The 22527-nt window shown below is 40.2% G+C and overlaps 1 protein-coding gene across 1 annotated transcript; it reads right to left on the bottom strand.

Annotated features, from left to right (window-relative positions):
* Positions 1-389: 389 nt before the first annotated feature.
* On the bottom strand, positions 390-19820 carry gigyf1a (GRB10 interacting GYF protein 1a). The gene is made up of 25 exons (XM_087790160.1): positions 19604-19820; positions 13326-13779; positions 13191-13254; positions 12823-12952; positions 12647-12742; positions 12412-12529; positions 11703-11811; positions 11446-11645; positions 10967-11202; positions 10777-10900; positions 10398-10574; positions 10018-10166; positions 9342-9507; positions 8649-8872; positions 8473-8576; positions 5778-5878; positions 5358-5431; positions 5145-5288; positions 4760-4954; positions 4471-4685; positions 4135-4292; positions 3844-4007; positions 3709-3753; positions 3453-3597; positions 390-965 (listed from the first exon to the last, which is right to left on the bottom strand). Exons 3-25 carry the CDS (start codon positions 13223-13225, stop codon positions 901-903), a joined length of 3174 nt encoding a protein of 1057 aa, XP_087646286.1. The 5' UTR covers positions 13226-13254; positions 13326-13779; positions 19604-19820; the 3' UTR covers positions 390-900.
* Positions 19821-22527: the final 2707 nt, after the last annotated feature.

Raw genomic sequence — 22527 nt, 5'->3', positions numbered from 1 at the left:
ATCACAGACACGCATACGTCCCTCATGATTTGCCCCGTCCAACATGGAATATAAAATAGTGGTGGATGCTATTTTGAATGATGTCAATGGGAGGCGATGCAGAGATAAAGGGTGTGATGTGTGGTAGCCTTTATCTTTCACACACAATCACACGCTCTAAAACAAGAATACAAAATTAGCAAAATAAAAGACAAAATGGCCTCTTACCTATTATACATCTTGGTTAGCAACTAATGAAAAAAAATATACATTTGTGCAGACGTCCATGTCTCTGATACACACATACACTCACCCAAACACACATTCACAAAAATATCTGCATCTATATCTAACCCCATTTTTTAATAGTTTTTTTTCACGCTTTTTTTACGCAAGTGCAATTCTTCAAGTTTTTTTTAGAACTTATTTTTCGGTAGCTTTACTGTTTTATATAAATGTAAAAAAATAACAATAATGCAAAAAAACAAGAATATCAACAGTGTTTGTCTTTTTTTTTTTTCTTTAGAGAAAGGACTCGCTCTCTTGATAAGGTCCCCCTGACTATTCACACGTCTCCGCCCTTTTTTAATATTCTCTCCGGTACATATACGCACTGTTTTGCCACACACACACCAACACACTCACACACATACACCAACAGACACGCATAAATCCATTCTCAATAAAGTGCAGTAGTTCAGTATAAGGTGCTTAAATGTTTGAGAGCCAGAGGAAACCCCACCCCTGCACGCCCTCCCTCCATCATTGCTCAAATGGTGCAGCTGAAGAGGACATCAGACTCGTCCCCTTCTTTGTTCAATCCCGCCCCGCCCCTGGTTTCCCCCAGCAGTGCACATTCGTCATCAGGTGTGTCTGATTAAAACACAGAAGGCCTCAGGTAGCTATTGCTGCAGCGCCGCATCAGTAATCCTCCACCATCTCCATCTCACTCAGGCTCAGACAGTCCGCATTGTGGAATGAGTAACCTGCGGACGAGACAAGTGAGAAAAGAAAAAAAATGGTGATTGATTATTTTCACAGACAAGAGGCACCCAAACAGATAAATGTGGTTGTGCATTTTGTTAATATATAATAGGGCTGCATTAATCCTCCGGTTTTAAACCATGATCACAATTTAGGCTTCTGTAATTCAACATTTTAAACTGGTTTAACCAGCAGTCAGCCAACTACTAGTGGACGACAAAATGTTCATCTTTTATTAAACTGACTAGTAGAAAATGCAAGAAACAGAATGAGGTTGCAACGAGAACCCCATCATTTATATTATAATTCAGGACATTGTCAGGCATAGGGCTGAAAAATTATTGAAAATAATCGAATTGCGATAATTTTCCTCAATATTGTTAAGATAGTTATTAAGCTATTTTAAGATGAAGGCAAATTAAGCGTACCATATTTTCCGCACTAGAAGGCTCACTTAAAATCCTTTAATTTTCGCAAAAAAAACAAGTGTGCCTTATTATCCAGAGCACCTTATATATGATCATTACCTGGTGGGTAACTGGTTTACAAACACGTTCATGACTCTGCGCCGACTGAGCCGACACACCGTGGGCGGGATTACGTCATTGCGTCATCACGGGGTGGGATTTACGACGCAAGTCACATCATGGTGGACGGCTATTGTGTGATATTACTGCCACCGTTTGGAGCGAGTGTGTCTCGGTTGGTGTACACTAAAAATCACTCGCCGCGCGCTCTAGCCGTCATACACATGCTCAACTTCACTGCTGCTCCTAAACATTTGTCTGCTCACAACAGTCTTGCGCGCTGCTGCTGCTTGAAGCCTTTTAAACATCATTTGAACATTTTTTTCCATGGGAGTGAACGCAGTTTTCAGAAAGCTTAATAAAGGCTTTATCTGACTTTAGCACAGCTTTATCTAGTGAATGCATAACAACCTCAGTCAAACGTTTGACTGCATCTTTTATTCTATGCGCCTTATAATCTGGTGCGCCCTATATATGAAAACGGTTCTAAAATAGGCCTTTCATTGAAGGTGCGCCTTATAATCCGGTGCACCCAATAGTGCGGAAAATACGCTACATTGAATAAACAATTTAGTTACTTTAATTACAGTTGTAAATAAACAATCTATTCTCTTCAAATCCTTTAAAAATACTGCAAAGACGTTCTAAAAAAAAAATGTGATATAAAGATTTAGATTTATTAGTCAATAAAAAAAAAATGTAAAAAACTCAAACAAACTTCAGTGCAGACTATGCACAGACGTTTGTACAGAGTTTTACACAGAGTAAAGAAAAGTGCACTCATATTCCTGCCTTTTCTTACTGCACATTTGTTTTCACAGTTTCTCTGGTTACTCATATTAAGTCATATTTAAGTGCATTTCCTGTCATATACATCAATATTTTATACTTGACAATTTGAATTGTGTTATTGTACAAGGCAATAAACTTTGTATTAGCACACAAACATGCCATCAGCGCGTGTCAATTAAAATTGACAAACTGATGTCAGGATGTAAACGCCTTGAAAACGCTCAAGTCTGTTTCTTTCATTCATCCGAGTCGCCATCATATTAGACGATTGTTCACGTATTGTCTCGAGTCGCGGTCATACTGACGTTTGAACAGTTCAGTTGTGACAGCTACATGTTGTTCAAATTTGTTAAGACACCCGTAGGATTTTATTCACACAGTTGTCATATACCGCTTCTCTTAAGCTTCGGTCGACATCATTGATCATTGGGTTAAAGCGGAGTGTTTGTGTCTCTCTCGCTTTTTCCACTTAGCTGCGCTGTTAAGTCACCTGACTACATGTCGCTTGAAAAATAAATAAAAACACAACCTTTGCAATATAATTATCACATTTTTTAATATCTTGATATATCATAAATGCGATTAATCGTTCAGCCCTAGTCAGCCCTCATATTTGGTATGAAACAGACTCCTGTGTATCATGTGGATTAATAGGCTCAATTAAAGGAATTCAGCAACATGATGGTACGACTAACCTAATAGATTTTTATTGATGATTTATTTTATTGATTGTTTTTGGTTGTTTTTTTTCCAATTTCTAGCTTAACAAGTTTAACAAGTTTAAGTTTAATTTTATCTTAAGAACATTCACACTCTGCAGCAGGTACTTTCAAAGAATAATCTGGGCAAGAATATTTCAAATGCATAGCAGCATGTATATAGTATAGATAAATAAAAGCCATGTTCATACATTGGCTACAGGGACATACAGAGAAAAGAGACACAGACCATGCAGACTGAAATATTTTGGTACAATTGAAACCTAGTTCACAATAATGCAGTTTACCACTGGATTTATTCCTTCAGAATTACGCTAAATGACATTTTAATCTTTGATTTGGAATTTGATGGTAAAAATGATTTGTTATGAGTGTTAAAGAAGTGGTTTCTTTTAATCAACCAATTGCCAAGCGACCACTGTGTAGTAGTTTGTTAAGTCAGGTGACATACCTAGAATGCTGGGGTCAGAGTGCGGCATCATAGGTTGTTTTTTCTTCATCTTCCCACCTTGGTTTTCATAGAGACTGGTTTTGCCCATGTGGTTGGCTTGAAACATGGACTGCAGGGTACTCGGGTTCATAACTCGAATTGAGTCCTGTTAACACAGAAGAAAGGTATTGGCTTGGCAAACAAAAATACAGTATAGGTAACAATAAATGTGACAAAAAGATGTCACAATAGTTAAAAAATAAATTAAAAAAAACACCTGCAGTGGGAAGGTCATGTTTAGCCCAGCCACTTCCTTTGATAACTGCAAGAGAAAAACAGAACACATGCATTCATTCAAAAACGGATCAATCAGAAACAAAATGGTTAAAAACAAGTGTGCACATTATCCAACCTGCTGATGCTGTCTATGTTGGTTGGCTTTCTGTTTGGCACGTCGCTCCAGAAACTGTTTGGCGAACTCTTTGGCTTCCACAGTGTCCCCCAGGTAGGACCGAATAAAGTCCAAAACTGCATAGGGTGACTCCACCTCCTTAAGATACGCTACAATCGTGGCAACTGCAAGGAACAAAAAAAAAAAAAAAGGAAGACCTTGTTCAAATGTGACTTATCTGACCAGAGAAGATTTATTTCAATTCAAAGTGTAAAGTTGTCAAATAGAAAGGATTAAAGTTCAGAGACTAACCATCAGGGCAGGAGGACGAGTTGTTGGCAGAGGTGTTGAGAGCGTGCAGCATTTGTTCACACCAGGTAGTGAAGCCGTCCTGAGGCTTCATGCCCTGCAGTAGCTTTAGCAGCTTATCCTCTTCTTCCGTCCGCTTCCGTCGCATCAAGTACTGTTCACTATGACATGAAAACACAGAATATTAAAAACTTAGCCATGCCTCTCCCTCCACACCTAATTTTGTTTTGCCATTGAAATAAATAATAGTCAAGTTAGCGATACAAATCTTTCAGAAATTAAATTCAAACTAAAAAAAATAAATATTTGAGAATCAATCTCATGAGTGATGAGCCATGCCTGAGTGAGGGGCTGCTGCGGCTGTTCTTCAGTCCGAGGTTGTTGTTGCCATTTCCGCGCATGCCGGTCTGGTTCTTCACTGCCTCGTCCCACATACCCATTCCTCCTCCTGAGCCTCCACTGCTACCCTTGCTTTCAAGACCACCCCACATGCCAATGCTCTCCCCCCACTGTCCAGCCATTGAAGAGGAGCTTCCCATGGACATGCCAGTGTGCTGAGGAGGAGATTATAAATTTTATGAAAAGAATGCAACAATAACAATTAAAAGGAAAAAGGGGAGACACTTACTCTCTGCTGCACTCGTTGCTGCTTCAGGAGCCGTTCGGCCTCCTGCTGCATTTCCAGTAGAGCCAGAGCCTTTCCGGACTTAGTGAGCCCAGAAGAGGACGACCCACTCCAGCTGGAGCCACCAGCACCAGGCCCCTGCTGCTGTTGAGGAGCATGCTGGAGCAGCTTCATGATGAGTTCCTGCTGCTGGCGACACTGCAGTAGTACAAACATATTAGGATACAGGTGTTCAAAATAAAAACAATGGCAAACCAAAGATGGTTTCCTATGAAAATCTCTATGTTATATGACCTTAAATGCTTTGTCCATTTTTTAAACTATGAACTTTAGAAACGGACAATTCAACATTTCAGAAAAAGCTGAACAATGCAACAAGTTCAGTCACCTGCTTGCGTCTAAAAAGCTCCTCATCCTCTCTCCTCTTCTGCTCCTCCTGCTGCTGCCTCCTCTTCTCCTCTCTCCGTTTGCGTTGCTGTTCCTCTTCCTCCCGCTTCGCCCTGAGTTCAGCATCTCTCCTCTCCTGCTGGAGCTGTAGAATGTATTATCATTTTAAGAGGCCATAGAACAAAATTACATAAAAAGCTTATACTCAACAAACCTTCTGAAGCTGTTCCAGAGTTGGACCCTGAGTAGAAGAATTCATTGTTATGTCCCAAAGACTGGCTTCGCCACCTGCAAGGTTAAGTGAAATAAATATAAATATAAAAAAACAAAAAACATGTAGATAAGCACGCTTAAAAAAAATGAGTCACAAAATCAAAGATAGATTACAAATGACAAATTACAATATGACATAATTATCCAACATTTCCGAGCGCTTTTTAAATTAAATAGCTTCTGCGTTTTTGCACAAAGACTTAAATGTCTGATACGTCTATGCAGCAGTATGAAATCGCAACAACAAAAAATAAAAAAATCTGCACAACAATCTCTTAGGAAAATAACATTCAATCCTACAATGTCCGTCCCAAAAACGTATTGTAGATATGCCTACAACTGTTCTTGGGCAAGATGTTACCTGAAGGCTGTGAAGCTGAGGTATGCATGTCCCACATGGACCCTGTATCTGGCACTGACATCGACCTGTTTATCGAAGGCATCATACCCGGCTCACTGCACCTGTTAAACAGAAACAAAGTGTTTATGAATTACCTTACTTTTCTAAGTAAAACCATTATTTAATGTCATAATTAGAGTAAGCAACCTGAATTGGGCAAATAGTAATTAATAATGCTAATGTAATGTAATGCTAATAAGTAAAAATAATAATAACCCGTTAATAGGCGGGTTTCATTTGCAAGAATCTGGCGATATAGTATATGCATTAGGGCTGAACGATTATTGAAAAAATATAATTGAGATTGCTCTTTTTTATGCATTTTTATCCAATACGATCAATGATAAACTTCACATTAAAATGTTTTTTTTTGAGCCTCAAACTGGAGAAGGTCCCGGTCCAGTGGAAGACCTCCTGTGTGGTTCCAGTTACCAAGGAGGTGCAAGCGAAGGAACCAAGCCACTTCAGACCAGTCGCCCTGACCTCCCATCTTATGAAGACCTTGGAGAGGCTGGTACTCCGCCATCTACGCACGACGGTGAGCTCTGCGTTGGATTGCTGCAGTTTGCCTACAGGCCAAAGATGGGGGTGGATGACGCCGTCATCTACCTGCAGCACCGGGCACTGTCTCATCTGGAAGCCGCCGGTAGCACTGTGAGAGTCATGTTTTTTGACTTCTCAAGTGCTTTCAACACCATCCAGCCGGCGCTGCTAAGGAAAAAGATGGAGGACGCAGGAGTTGGGACACAGCTGACAGCATGGACGATGGACTACCTCACCAACAGGCCGCAGTATGTGAGGCTGCAGGACTGCAGGTCTGAGGTGACCAACTGCAGCACCGGGGTACCTCAAGGGACAGTGCTGTCACCTTTCCTTTTTTCCCTCTACACGGCGGACTTTACCTATGACTCCAGCAGCTGTCACCGCCAGAAGTTTTCTGACGACTCGGCCATTGTGGGCTGCTTGTCCGGGGGGGGGCGAGCTGGAGTACAGGTCAGTCATCAAGGACTTTGTCGACTGGTGTGAGAGCAACTACCTCTGCTTAAACACCGGTAAGACAAGGGAGATGGTGATTGACTTCAGGAAAAAGTCCCCACCACATCAACCGGTGAGCATAAAATACCTGGGTGTTCACCTCAACAATAAACTGAACTGGTCTACACATATCAACGCCGTGTACAAGAAGGGCCGAAGTCGCCTCCACCTCCTGGGGAGACTAAGGTCCTTCGGAATGTGCAGACCACTATTAAGGACCTTCTATGACTCCATGGTAGCCTCTGCTATCCAGTACGCTGTGGTCTGCTGGGGAGCAGGCAGCACGGACCGGGACAGGAAGAGACTGAACAGGCTGGTCACGAGGGCCGGCTCTGTCCTGGGCCGCTCGATTTTTTACTTTATTTTATTTTTATTTTATTTTATTTTTTATTTTACTTTATTGTATTCTGTTAATAGTGCTAATTTTCTAATACTGTAAATAATTTGTATATTTTTAAGATTGTTTTATTTTTATTTTATTATCTCTTTTACTATTTCTTTTTTTTCCATGCACTTTATTTTCATTGTCCTGCTGTAAAAGTGTGTTTCCCCTCTGGGGATGAATAAACGTTTTCTATTCTATTCTATTCGTATTTCTCTTTGATAATCAAAATAAAGTTACTAAGTAATTTTTATGATGAAGGCAAATTAAGCATACCTTAAAATAAAAGGGAGAAGGTTTATTTAGTTACTCCAATTACACATGTAAAAAAACATAACATATTCACTGCAAATACTAAAAACTACTGTAAAAATGTGCCTCAAGTGTGACGTAAACATTTATATTTATAAGGCAATAATAAATCATACAAACTTCAGTGCAAAGTGCAGAGTAAAGAAAAGTGAAAACACTAGTCAATCATTCTTCTTTTTCTTACTGCATTATTTTTTTCTCGTGTTTTTCAGTGCATTTCCTGTCATAGACAAGAATATATGATCGTTTAAATAATTTGAATGGTGTGATTGCATACGGTAACTTTGAGAACACAAAAATACGCTGATGGTGCGCAATCACTGCACAGGCAGAGACGAGAGCAGCACGCACACACAGACAGGACATGTCGGCAGACACACATCCCGATTGAAAAGTACGCAATGATGTCAGGATGTAAAGTTGCTGAAAACACTGTAGTTTGTTTCTTACTGCTGCTCTTTAGCTTCTCTAGACGTCACTGATCAACAGGATAAAGTGCCTCTCTCCGCTTTCTGTCATTTTGACGGCACGAAAATTAAATAAAATCGCAACCTCTGCGATTTAATAATCAATTTTTTTAATATCGCGATTATTATTATATCCCAAATACGAGGAATCGTTCAGCCCTATTATGCATCACCATACAGGGCCAATGAAATGATATATTGTAATACTGTGGGAACAGCAATATAATGCATTTCTTTTAAAGCATTTAACTGCGGGAAAAAACTCATAGGATAGTCAACACACAGTGTCGTTTGAGGCTTATCAGATTACTAAATGCAAACAATATATTTGTATTTCACAAGAGATGAAATACAAGTAAATATTTTTATGTCAACTGGTAATTTAACAAAGAAAATACATTCAGTGTTATTGAAAAAAATTGCGATATTCAAGTGTAGCAATATTATCTTACAAGCCTACCTGTTAATGAGCTGGAAAAGCTGCTGCTGTTGCATCTGCTGATAAAGAGCTGCTGCTGCTGCCAGCTCCTGCTGCTTCTTCAGACGCTCCTGTTCCAAGTTTCCCTTAAACGACCATCATTCAATTACATTCTGTTTGTAGTCTTGCATTTGCAGTTAATGTTTCGGTCAACTTACTGTTGCAGAGGGCACTCTAGAGGGCTGCTGCCGCTGACTTGGTGGCGGCTGTCTAACCAGAAGAGGTGGTGGAGAGGGCCCGGGAGCAAAGGGAACGCGGCCCCACATCTTAATAACATCTCCTAGCGGCTGGAAGCCCTCATCACATCCCCGTTTTACCAAAAGTGTCATGGTGAAGTAGCCCGCCTGGAACCACTCGCACATCTCCACAGTCGTAAAGGGTCCTGTCACAAAAGGTTGAGGTTGAATGTAAAAACTAAAACAAACAAAAAACATGACAAGCAGTAGGGCTGAACAATTTTAAACCAATTTTCAGATTCAGTATGCCATTTGACAGAATCAACATATAACACATAACCTTGAATGAAATATAATAGAATATACCTTGAATTTACTTATTTAACTTTTGAACTTCATAACTCAGCCCTGGACATTTCTCCAGGAATGGACAGGATAACAAATAACTATAAATATAACAACAAGTTATGTGCAAAAATCTTAAGAAGTGACCAAGCTCTAAATTTTTCACTAAGAATAAAGTAAAAAAAACAAGAACAAAGTTTTGGCTACACTAATAGAATATGTGATTTGAACATTTAATTTCATATTATCACGATGCAAATTCAGATAGTAAAACAAAATAGAGCCCTACTCAGCAGTCAGATAAAAATGGAACAAGTTATTAAGATATACCCTGTATCTCTCCTTGTGGGTCCTTGTAGAACCACTTCATGGCCGACTCATGAGACAGTGGCAGGGCAGCTGCAGTGTTCCGGCTCTCATGTTGTTGCAGTGCCTGCGTAAAGCATTCCTCTTCCAACGAAGTGTCTTGCAGGGATGCCACCATCTTCTCTGCCTCCTGAATTTATGACATAAAAGTATCAGTAATACAGCACAGGACACCCAACAGTCTAATTTGGTCGGTCATATCTATCCATCATATTTGACTTGTTTATACCACCGTTCATTTAATTCATCAATTTATTTGTGTTTAAACTAGATTTTGACATAGATTTTATCAGATTTTACAAGACTGATGATGGAGATTAAATAACCGGAAACATATTCATCGGGTGACAATCGAAATCTCAAAATGTTTCAAACAATCAATTAATATGGCAAAATGAATAAGGTTATAAATAATAATTATAGAACATATTTTTAACAGTATAAATATGACCTGATTGGTTATTCTTTCATGGTGTTCACGGGATTGGTTACATTTATGCAAAAAGGATCAACGTTTATTATCATTAAAGAAAATAGTGTTAAATTGGTAAATATGAGCGTAAGAGATGTCAAGTGTGGCATGTAGTGTGAGAATGGCTTAAATTATCTGTTGATATACATGCAGCATTGATGACAGTACCTGCTGGAGGTGCTTCATCCCTTCATCATCCTCAGTATCTCCTACTCCAGAAGGTGTGTGAAGAGGAGCGGAAGAAGTAGGAGGAGAGGATGGCAGGGTTGAAGGGTTGTTGGACACGGTAAGGCTCTTGGAGACCCCTGAAGGACAATCTGATAAAGACCGAAGAAACTTTAGTTAAGAAACAGTTATCTATCAATGCGTTATCTCTTTAAGGAAATAGTAATAATTGCCTTTGGTCCTATGAACACAATATTATATGACCATCTTATTCATGGACAACTAGACAATTCTGGGAGTTGCAATATTTTAAAGAGACAGAAATTAGGAAAACCAGACAATGACTTACATGTTCAGGAGGAATGCGTGTTGTGCGCACTCACCTTCATTATAGGAGCTAATAGCCTTGACAGAGTGGCTGTTCAGAGGACTGTTGTCAACCAGTGAACTGCAGCTGCTGGATTGAAGGTCAAGAGAAGCGGGGGCATTGTTTGACAGTGGTGAGGAAGAGGGAGAAGCTGACTTTGTCTCGCCCACAGTTGTGATGCCATCTTTACTTTCTGAATAGAGATAAAGAAATGATGAAGCAGGTCATGCAACAGGATGCTGTTGTGATTAAACATTTCTACCCTCATCCAAGAGGTTCAAAAGCGAGTCAACTGGACTATGTAGCGTTCTAGGAACCTTTCCAGCTTTCCTAGAACTCTACACAGTCCAGTTGACTCGCTTTGTAACCTCTTGGATAACCATTTCTACCCTCACCTTTATCTTTGTCTCTTTCTGAAAACCTTTCCCCATTTGCGAGAGAAGAAACTTCCTCCTCCTCTTCCTCTTCAATGCCCTTAAACTCAAGCTCCTCCTCCAGGATTGTCTCCTTGCCACCCTTCTGAATGTAATGTACAACGTTGAAATCCTTTGCTGACAGTTGATACACATCTGTGAGAAACCCTACCCTCATAGTCATAAACGCTCCCGAGGAGTCGAAGGTGCCCATTCCTGCATCCCCCATCTCCTCTTCATCTGTGCACCATTCAGGCAGGCCATCCCTATCGTCTTCCAGCCCGTCGCTGCCTGCACGGCGACGACCTCCACCATGACTTTCAGAGTCGCGGAAATCAAAGTCAAACTTTCTTCGGCGCTCACCAGGCCCACTGTGGTCCCGCCAGCCCGCTGAGCGAGGGCCACCATCTAGAGAAGAAATTATTATTGCTTAAATATAAACTTATGAATCCTTTTCTTTATACATGTCAGGGAAATGTGGGACAGAATTGAATTTGGCAGTCAAATTGAATTTTTTATAGTCAAAGTGTTTAATGTAAACTTATAGGATAAGACGTTAATTTTAGGTGATGAAATTGTATTTCTACACTAGGTGTCGAAACAAACACCCTCCGATTGTGATGCATTTTGAGAACAAAAAAAGTTTTGTACCATCTCTGCGGGGACCAGATAGTCTCCAGTTGTTCCCTGGCTCCAACTCCTCCTCCTCCTGCTGCTCCTCTCTCAGAGAACGCCAATTATCACTGTCAGCCCTTGTATACTCCTTCCTGCCAGGAGCCACTGGACCAGCAGACTCCTCGAAGCCAGGTCGTCCTTCCCTTCGCAGCGGTTTCTCAAATCGCCGTTCACCCCTTAAATATTGATGTTAGTTTTTTGAAGGTACAAAGTGAAGGTAAGGAGAGGCTCACCTGTCATCCCAACTTTGACTACGATGGATCTCTCTGACACTACGACTGAAGCCAACCTCTGTATCCTCAATACTTCTTTGGTAAAAACCACCTTCGCCGCGACCACGTCCTGTGCACACATTTGAGACAAATTATTAATTCATGTCAATTAAATTGAAAAAAAAAAAGAACATGATCAATGTTTCAAGGCACTTTGGGAGTGTCATTTCAAATATGGTTTGGGCAAAGAATTTGTTGTCATTTTGTATTAAGTGAAACATCTAGCCGTTTGCCTGAACAGAATTTTTACATTAAGAGACAATAATCCTAGTAGGCCAAATTATAATCCTCTTGATTGGTCTATTTTAAGATCAGATAATGAAACGTTAAAACCTCAGATGCAAAAGTTTTGCAGTAACCTTAAAGTAAGTTCAGTTGTTTTATTTGTCAGCGATTAAATATCTCTTGATTTCATTCAATTTCTTGTAGGTGACTATTTTAATTCACAATGGATACAGAATACTTTGTAAAATAATAAACTAGTCATTCAATTTTGAGTTGAGTTACCACAATAAATGTGTAAATTGCAAAGCAGAACAAACATTTTACTTTAGGTGACAAGTTTTCAGTCACTTAAACGCTGTCTCATGTCAGGACACAACCAATCAGGGTCTTTAACCAAATTAGAGGATTATTTTTCTCAGGTGGTTTAGAAAAGGGTCCCTCATACCTCGACCGCCTCGAGTGGCCCCTCGTCCTCTGATCACTCCTGCCGGGGCAGCTCCACTCACACCTTTACCCATCAACCTCAGCACAGCTACACTGTTCACAGACATGGAGAAATTCCGCTAAAAAAGGGAACACAGAAGAAAGAAGTCAGGAATATCAGCTTGTGATGGCAGACATTCTAAGTTCATTTCACAGAGCACATTTTGCAAAAAAAAATTGTGGTAAATCAGACTAACCTGCTCCTCCTCAGTAAGTGGTACCAGTGCAAGTGGCTGCATGGGTTCCTCTTGCAGAATAGCAGCAAACTCTTTATCCTGCATGTCCTCTGGGACCTGACATATTACACCCCGTTTTAGAAAAATCCCACTGAAGTAAAAATAATAGAGAAGTTTTCTGCCACGACTTTACCCACCTTGTTGTCTTTTACATAAAGTGCTAACATTTCTTCGCGGCCATAGCGGTATTCGGCCAACTTGTACTTTGGCATGGCAGGGGAAGGTGGGGGAGAGGTCACACTCCCTCCACTGGACAGTGCACGGAGCCTTGGGGGTCATCAACAAAATTCAATTAATTATTTGCAAGTGGAGGCTGTGTAAGGTTTCGCATTCTTTAAATTTCCTTTAAACAGTAAATCCAGTTCTAGCAATTAACAGATAAAAAAGGGATCAGATATTTGTAAAATGATATTCAAAATCATTCTTGACATAAAAAAAAAATAATAATCAACGATACTTTTAAAAAGCATAAATTAATGTAAATTAATGATTAATGTGTAACTACCATTCTGGGCCGAAGTTTAGAGTCTCAGCAGTCATATTCCTCTCGTCCACACAGAAGTAAGTATCTGAAGGAGAGCCATTTGAGGTAAGTTCAATAAAATCATTTTCAGAGAGAAAAAGGGCATATTCTTCTTACCCTGTCCAGATGATCAGAGCAGGCTGGACTGGACTAGACTAGACCAGGCAATTGCTGGCTCGTTCAGTTGTTTAGGCTTGGGTGACTAGAAGGCTGAGTGGTGTTTACAATGTGATCTTTTCAAACAAATACACATACACTGAACGAATAGCTGCCAATTGTAGGTGCCCTGGGAGTACCTGGTTTCAGGTTTTTGACAGTTTGAAAGCTCCCGCTACTCAAACTCCCATCTATCAGTAAACAGACCTTTTTTCAGTTTTACAGCAGTATTCTTCCCGTCACACAGGAACAACAGGTGGCCAGGCTGCTGGATCAGCTGCCAAATGTAGACACAAAGTCTCTCTCCTCTCCCTCTATCCCCCTCTGGGGTGAAGTTGGCCCCAAGATGATACCAGGGTCGATGGAGACCCAACCGGGTGACTCCTACGTTTTCTGCCCTCCGTCCTCTTCACCACTATAAAAAAGAAAACAACAAAAGATCAGTTTACAATCCAAATTTTAATCATATTCAAACCAGGGGTCGCTAACAATATATACATTTGTATATATATATATATATATTAGGAATTCAACGATCAGAAATATTAGGATCGCAATCGGATCCAGCCTCTCAAAGTCGGATCAGGTATCGCTGAAAACCTCCGATCCATGCAGTTAATAACTATATTTGCGCTGACGCCACGCAGCGGCGCCTGTCAAGCAGCGACTCACAGTAGCGGCTCTGCTGCAGTGAAGATCTGAGCAGATGTTTGGAGGAGAAATCAAACTAAAAGATACAACACCACTAACCTTATCCAGTCAACAGCTCATGTCCTTCAATTCCCTTTGCTAAAGCAAAATATTTTAAGTACTTTTCATCTCGCCTCAATTGTATTCAGAGTTCTTAAAAGATCGCGGAACTTCCAAACAAGTTTAAACCAGTCCATCGTTGCTGTATGCTAATGAGCTAAGATGTTGTCATCAGGTCATGTATAAACTGTTATGTGTGTGTACTAGGAGGTGGGATTTATTATTGATTTGGTGATATCGTGACGCGCCGGCAGCTCCTCTTTGATGTCGCTCAATTTCGCGGGAAACCGATGCAAGTCCTGGGAAACTGATATTTAAGGTTTTTCTCTTGGATCTGTTCACAATATTTATCGCACTATAAAAAAAATCTGTCATATTGCTACTTAAGACTTCATTGAATAATGAAAGAATATAAAATCCTCCACCGAAATGTCATCAGAAGGCGGCAGCTCACATTCCACAAGCCGGAAACATAATGTAGCCACATCAATATATATATATATATATATATATATATATATATATTCAGGCAAAATTAATGTAAATTTACTTGTTTGGAAAATAAATTCCTGACTTTGTCTGCCACGGTGTTGCTAAAATTAAGAGCCGTCATTTCCACCAAGAAAAAGCCTTCACTGAGCTCCCTTAAACAGACTAACAAATGTAGCATATTCATATTCTATCTTTTAATGCTCGGTCAAGGGCCAAATATTGTATGATTTTAAGCTGACTACATTCGGTTACCAAATATTTGGTGAATCCCTAATGATAGTTCATTAACAATTAGTTTAAACAATTGAAGGATTACTTTTAAACCCCTAAAGTTATAATAATCATCGTTTGTCTAATGCAGTATGTATTTGAAGATGTGGACAGATGTTAATAAGCCTGAAAAGACTGGAGTAGAACTGAAAATGAATCATACGGATGACTATTCATCATTACTTGGTTAATAGCAATAACAGACAGATAATCTGTAAAATACCTGAATAGGGCTGCGGGGATAAATTGTCTTATTGTTAACAGAAACGTTGAATGAAGCCGTTTATTTTAAGGATACTGTTATTCAAGTTACTTAACATATTTTATTAAAAAGGTACTTGTATTTTAACAACATTGTGACGAGTTGTAGCAACATCGTTAATTCTATGAAGAACAATAAATGACTTATGTATAAATTAACTTATAAATATGTAACAAACTGTATAAATAAATGTGTGGATAGATATCAATATGTCAAAATAAACAAATGACTTCTGATTAAATTTTTGTCAAAAAATTGAGCTATTTTACTTGTAAATACACATTTTGTCATTTATACTTTCTACATTTTGTCTTCTATTTATTTATGTATTTATACATGTTGTTGTACATATGCAAATTAGTGGGCGGGTGGAACATCAGTCTAAGGCAGTGATCGGTTAAAAGGCGAAACAAACTGAAACAATCGATGTTGATCTCAAAACTATATGTCCCACAGCAACTGGTCTAAAGCATCAACGCTGCAAGAAGAGTGGAAGAATCTTTTCTGAAATCTTAGAAAACAAACTTGATAAGTTGTACGCGTTGTTCATGTGACTTTTTTTTTTTTTTTTTAACAAACCACGACCCTTATCAATGATCTCCGTGAATCTCACAGTTGTAGCACCAGCTCATGTTGCTCAGTGGTGGAGTTTGTCGCCTCAAACTACTGTAACAATTGTTACAAGACTTGAGAGATATTACATTGTTGTTTGCTCACCCAACTGTGCAGGAAATTAATAACTCAGGTTCTCTGATCACTAGAACGATATAGTTAACTGGACACAAAACTTACTTACAAACATAAATGCAGCAAAACTAACTGGACTTATCCAATTCCCATCTATATCATATAAATTCTAAGCAATAGCATGGACACGTTCCATCTTCCCAGGATTATTCAAAGTTAGCCGTGAAGCTAAGATAAATGTGATGCTCTCAAGGCAGTGGTAGTTGATCGTAGGCTGTAACCAATCAATGCCTTAGACCAGGGGTCGGGAACCTATGGCTCGCGAGCCAGGTGTGGCTCTTTTGATGATTGCATCTGGCTCGCAGATCGACCGGTCGATCGCGAAGCTGTTGCGAGTAGATCGCGTGATTTAATAAAATATGATATAAGAAAATAGTAAAGAGAGCTCTGATTGGCTGCTGTGCATGTCAATCAAATGGTTATTGTGCCGATTGGTTGAAAATTTGATTGACATGCACAGCAGCCAATCAGAGCTCCTGCCTCTTCCACTGAACGCACGGAAAAGATCATATGAATCGAGAATAAAAAGAGCAAAACGTGCGACAGTCATTTTACGCAATTCAGAAAAACGATATAGAATTATAAGCTTGTTTTTTTTAAATAATATATCGAACAAAATAATGCGTGTTTGATCGCTTCGGGTTCTTCTCTACGAGAGTCACAGAAACATGACGTCAGGTCCATCAAAGTTAAGCTGCAGGTTTCAATGAAAGCGCAACAAATGCTGGTTTTCCTTTTGTGATCGCGGTCCTTAAAACACACTTGCATTAATACACCATCACATGATGACTATTTGTAAATTACCTTTATCTCACGAATATAATAAGAATACGCAGAAACACAAACACGTTAAACAGGTGCAGGTGAGACACACATTCTAATGACGTCAGAGACGATCAGACAAAGCGATGATGATGTGAAGTTACTGATGAACAGTTTTATTCTCGTTAAACTTCATCTGAAATTTAATTAATCCACTTGTGTGATTCATATCAGACATGTTTAAAATTAACAAATATAAACTGTTAGTTTGAATTCATGTTTTCATTTGTTTTTGTTTTTTCATGATCACAGAAATGGAGAAATTTTAGTCTTGTGCTTCATTTAAATATGATGGACATATTGAAATGGAGGCATGGAAAGGGATGAACCCGTCTGAATTCTTTGTTGATTTTGATGAACAAAGGAAAAGGGCTTGAATTCGTGTCAAGCACAGATTCTTACATCTGAATATTATTTATATGGCTCTCACTGAAATAAATTTCCAAATATTTTGCTTTCATGGCTCTCTGAGTCAAAAAGGTTCCCGACCCCTGCCTTAGACTGATGTTCGACCCGCCCACTTAATTTGTATACGGCCAATGACATGTCAAAATATATAAATACCAACCTAAATAAATAGAAGACATAATGTATAAATAAATGTCAAACTGTATAAATGACAAAATTTGTTTATACGTAAAATAGATCCATTCTTTGACAAAAATTAAATCAGAATTTATTTATTTATTTTGACATATTGATATTTATCCAAACATTTATTTATACATTTTGTTACGCATTCATAAATGTTGTCACATATTCACACACACACACACACACACACACACACACACACACACACACACACACACACACACACACACACACACACACACACACACACACACACACACACACACACACACACACACACACACACACACACACACACACACACACACACACACACACACACACACACACACACACACACACACACACACACACACACACACACAATATATACCGAAAAAAATAGTGATATTAGCATGTGCGATATGTATATCGAAAACATGTGCGATAATTTATAATTTTTCATCAGATAAATCAAGCATTTCTTGAATACACACTTCGACCAATCAGTGTCACATTCTTCAAGTTGTCAATTTGTACATGTCTTGTTGTCGTTTACGTCTCCTCTGTCCTTGGACATGGTTGCTATGGCGACGCGTCTTGCCAGAGCACTGACTTAGCATGTCTCGGTATATACACGGAAGTAAGACTAACTTATGAGCACTACTCAAATGCGAGTGATCCAGTCAGTAATCTCTTCCAACCCCCTTTGCTAAAGCAACATATTGTTAGTACTTTTCGACTCGTTGTTTTCAGAATTCTTATACGATCGTGGAACTTTCAAACAAGTGAAACCTGTCCATCTTCGCCGTATGCTAATAAGCTAACGGTTCCCTGAGCGTTATAAGAAATATTTTCCACCGATCATGTCGACACCAAAGTGCGGAAATATCTCATCGTTTTCCTTCTCTAAACACCGACCTCCCCTACAGTGATCACTCCTGCTTCATTTTTAGGTGAAAGAAAGAAATATCGCATTAATATCGCAATTCAAGACACGAATGTCGCACTAATTTCCAATATCGTGCAGCCCTAATATATATTAACACCATATGACCAGTATAAAAATTAATTTAACACAAGCAGTGCACATGAAAAAGGAAACATCTTGTTCAGCAAGGATTTTGAAAGGAGGAAAGAAAAGCTTTATTCAGCAGCTGTGGTATAAACTAGTGAGGCTTATAACACGCCAAATGTCCCAATTAAGGAGATGTTTGTCTCCTAAAAAGCTTTTTCAGTTTTTCAAGCCTTTTTCTGTCATCAAGAACACAGGTTTCTCTAGGTTAATAGCACATTTGGAGCCACGATATGCTGTCCCAAGCCACGGCCTGTTGTCTGATGTGTTGTTATATGACAATTCTTTTAAATACAAGAATATGAACCAATCAGTTTTCAGTATTGCCCTTGAGAGGAAAGTTATTATCGGTACCTGTTAAATCTTTTATATCGTACATTATACATGTACATTATAAAAATCTACATTTTTTTCAATTGTTTAGGGACATTTATTTATTATTTCTTAATTGACAAAAGACCAGATATAATATTGCATTATTATATATAATTAATTCATAATAAAATGAATGGGCACATTTATACAAAAATTAACTAAGGCTGTGAATCTTTGGATGTTAATTGAAAGAAATTGATTTTTTTTTAACACAATTTGTCTAAATGTAAACAATTATATATCGATGAAGAAAATTAAATTTAAAATAAATAAATACAAACTATTACAGTTCTGTTCAAATTCGATACAGTATCCTAAAAAAGATATCACAATGTGTATCGTTTAGTGTATCGATATTTTCAGGCACTTACTGGCCACTGCAAGTTAGCAGACTGCATAAGCAGTCCTGCACGCCAGAAGCTAACAACGATTAGCTGTTATAGCTGCACCTGCGCCACTCATTCCTGTCTTGAACTACACACACAAAAAGGCGTGTAATGGTATAAGCGCCTGGTTTGGTTCTCGTTCAAATGAAAACACAACTACGGTTTATCGACTGGGCTTCTGCACACAAGGCGGAATTCAAAGGCCTCTTCTCTACGAATGACACCCGAGATGGTGGCGCAGGGGGGCGGGGAGTTTCGCTGGCTCTGCTCGGCCTGCTGCACATAGATTCAGATAAAAATATCAAAACACACCCGAGACTGAGCCTTTATAACACCACTAGTAACAGAAGCTGCGTCGCAAAATGCATCCTACTATCAAAAGGGAAAGCGGCTGCATGTGGTTTCTCAGAGGAAATCAATTCAAACTTGCTAGCTACAAGTAGCATGCAAGCTAGTTAGCATATATGAGGAACCGTGGTCATCTTACCTTAAGCAGGCAGGTTCTGCTACAGCATGGGTCTGGTTTTAGTGACTGTAGATTCGACAGAAATGTACTGGTACTGGCTCGGATGTGTGGTACTTGTACTAGTTCCGTATATATGTCCGTTATGTCACCGTCTATGTATGCTGGGTCCGCGTCGCTGCTCTGCTTGTTGTTTGTGTTTCAGAAACATGGCCGTCCCTGTAACACCACGTGACTGGACACTGACAAGCAGAGAGCCAATGATGGCATCGGATCCCCACGCCCCCTTGTTGTACTATATATTTAGATGACTTCAGTCAGTGTCGTCGCTTGAAATGCGTTGGAATCGATGTTGGAGGTGATCTTATAGACATGTTATCGAGGCATAAAGCTATATTTAGTGTGTTCTACTATACCAGCAGCGACAGTAAATGGCGACAAACGAACGATGTGAGGGGGACTTCAGAATCACAGAGGGATATCCCTACTTCTCAGAGGGGGCATATTTCCGTTTGTATGACTTGACGTTTTTAAAACAGGTTTCGCGCGGGTCCTTAAATAATCATAAAGGCGTTTAATTCACTTGTCTATTAATCATAATTATAAACGTTTATTGCCAGTGTTGTTAAAATCAACTTTGGATTGTTGTAATGACAGTACAGAATAAAATAAGATAACACACAAACTAAGCAGTAGAAAAACATAACCATGTTTTCAAACTCGTACATTTCAACACATGTTAAATCATATTTTAGGCTAGTTCCAAATTTCTATTCGGTAACCTTTTTTATTGTTTTGTTTTTAATATTTTCTAAACGTTGACTATTGTTGTTCATGTCATAAAGGGCAACAAATGTCAACACCCAACCCTCCTGACTTACTTGCATGTTTCAAATGTTGAAGCCTTCATCTCCAAGATGCAGTAAGTCCCTCCTCATGACCATGTTTTAAGGGTTATTACTTTATAAAGTTCTCTACCGTCAAATCTTGACGAACAAGAGGTTATGAGTCCACTCTCATAGCCTCTTGTTCACCCATTATGGTGTAATAATTCAATCTGAATTTAACTCACCATTTAATTTTTTTATATATTTTTTTATTAGTAGCATACCTTTACCAGTTACAAACAGAAAAAACAAACAAATACAGGGTATAATAGTATTATGATCATCCTGTGGTGAGGTATCCATTGTCCAACAGCAGTTTTTCATAGATAGCTAATTTAAGCTTAGTTGTTGTTGTGGCTCATTAAATATTGGACCTGATAGGAGCTGCATAGCCTACATTTACACGTGTATAAGTGAGTAATCTTTGTATTATTTACAAAGATTAAATCTGTGCATTCATGGTTTATTATTTACATTGTTGGTTTAAACTTGCTCTATGCTACCAGTGCAGCTCTAGTTCCCTGCCAAGAGCTTATGATAACAACATCTCTGTGGCAAGGAAAAACTTTAAACCTTGAAAGGACCAGGATCCCGTCAGGCAGCCTCCTTCCCAACTGATCAGGCCAATCACAAATGTATATAATACACAGCTAAACAGGCTCAAGTGGGGGGAGAAGATACAGAGGATAGAGAGGGGGGAGAGAAGGTGTATGTGTGTGTGTGAGAGTGTGCACAGAGACCCAGAAGCGCCAGCTGTACATATCTGCAAGAGGGGCGAGAGGGCCCAGTGACACCGAGAAAGCCACACCACCCCGACCAAGCCCGTGGGCCCATGCCTAGCCCGGCAAGATCCCGGCCAGCGTTCGGAGCCCGCAGGAGTCTTTGGCCCGGCAGGCAAGATAAACACCGGAGCCATGACCCCGAACACCGGCGAAAAAGTGTACCACCCCAGGGCAGCGCACAGAGGCAAGGACCAGTGAGGACATAGAAGAGGAAATGAAGAGGGGAGGTACCAGGAGCAGGTGCCGGGACAGAAGGGCCGGCCAACACCCCGCCCACAATATAGAACCAAAGAAAGACAGGCCGGAAGGACAAAAAGCCACCCCAGCAGCAGTGGCGCGGTCCGCACATGCCCCGCGCATGCCCCGCAATAACACGGCCAGAAGTTGGGCTGTGTACCACCCAAGGAGCTGGGGAGCAGCACGGCCAGGTATCAGTCCAGTCTTTCGGTGAGTGTCTCGCGGGTCGCAGGGAGACCACGGTCATGAGGGCAGGGAAACCAAAAAAACTCATGAGCAGCAGGGGGGCCAGCAGCATTACATGGGGCGGTCCATGGTCTCTTTGTTACCAAGGGTCCGCCCATCGATCCCGCCATCCCCTCGCCATGTCCCTTCCCATATTGCGGCCCAACCTTCCAGGCAGCCCCCGAAAGACCAACCACCACGGCCATGCACCACCCAGCACATGCCACACAGGGCACACGCAGAGAGTCACAGCCACAACTGCAGTGGGCATCCATCCCAAGACCAAATGTTTTAAGATGTTTCTTGAAGGAGTCAGTAGACTCCATCAAGCGCAAAGAGAGAGGAAGATCATTCCAAAGCTTAGGAGCAACAGCCTGGAAGGATTTATCTCCCCTGGTCCTGAACCGTGTGCGAGGAACCATCAGTAGATTCTGATCCACAGACCTCAGAGCCTGAACTGGGGTGGGCTGTTCTGGAGGCTCAGAGGGAGCCTGTCCCAGAAGAGGTGCGCTCCCAAGTTCTCCAGTGGGGACACTCGTCTAAGGTGGCCTGTCACCTGGAAGTGATAGGACACTCAAGCTCATCAGGCAGCGTTTCTGGTGGCCACGTATTTCTCAAAACGTTAAGGACTTTTTAGCTGCATGCACCGTCTGCTCCAGAAGCAAGTCGTCTTACCGTCTTCCAGCTGGTCTCCTTCAACCTCTCCCTATTCCGAGTCGACCTTGGTCCCACATCTCCATTGACTTTATCACTGGTCTTCCACCGTCCAACAGCAAGACAACCATCTTGACTATCACTTTGTTACTCTTGCCAAACT

Source organism: Callionymus lyra, chromosome 4, assembly GCF_982586985.1.
Source record: "Callionymus lyra chromosome 4, fCalLyr1.hap1.1, whole genome shotgun sequence".
NCBI classification, from domain to species: Eukaryota; Metazoa; Chordata; class Actinopteri; order Syngnathiformes; family Callionymidae; genus Callionymus; species Callionymus lyra.
Note: the sequence above shows the minus strand (reverse complement) of the source record. Positions and strands in the feature narration are given on the sequence as shown.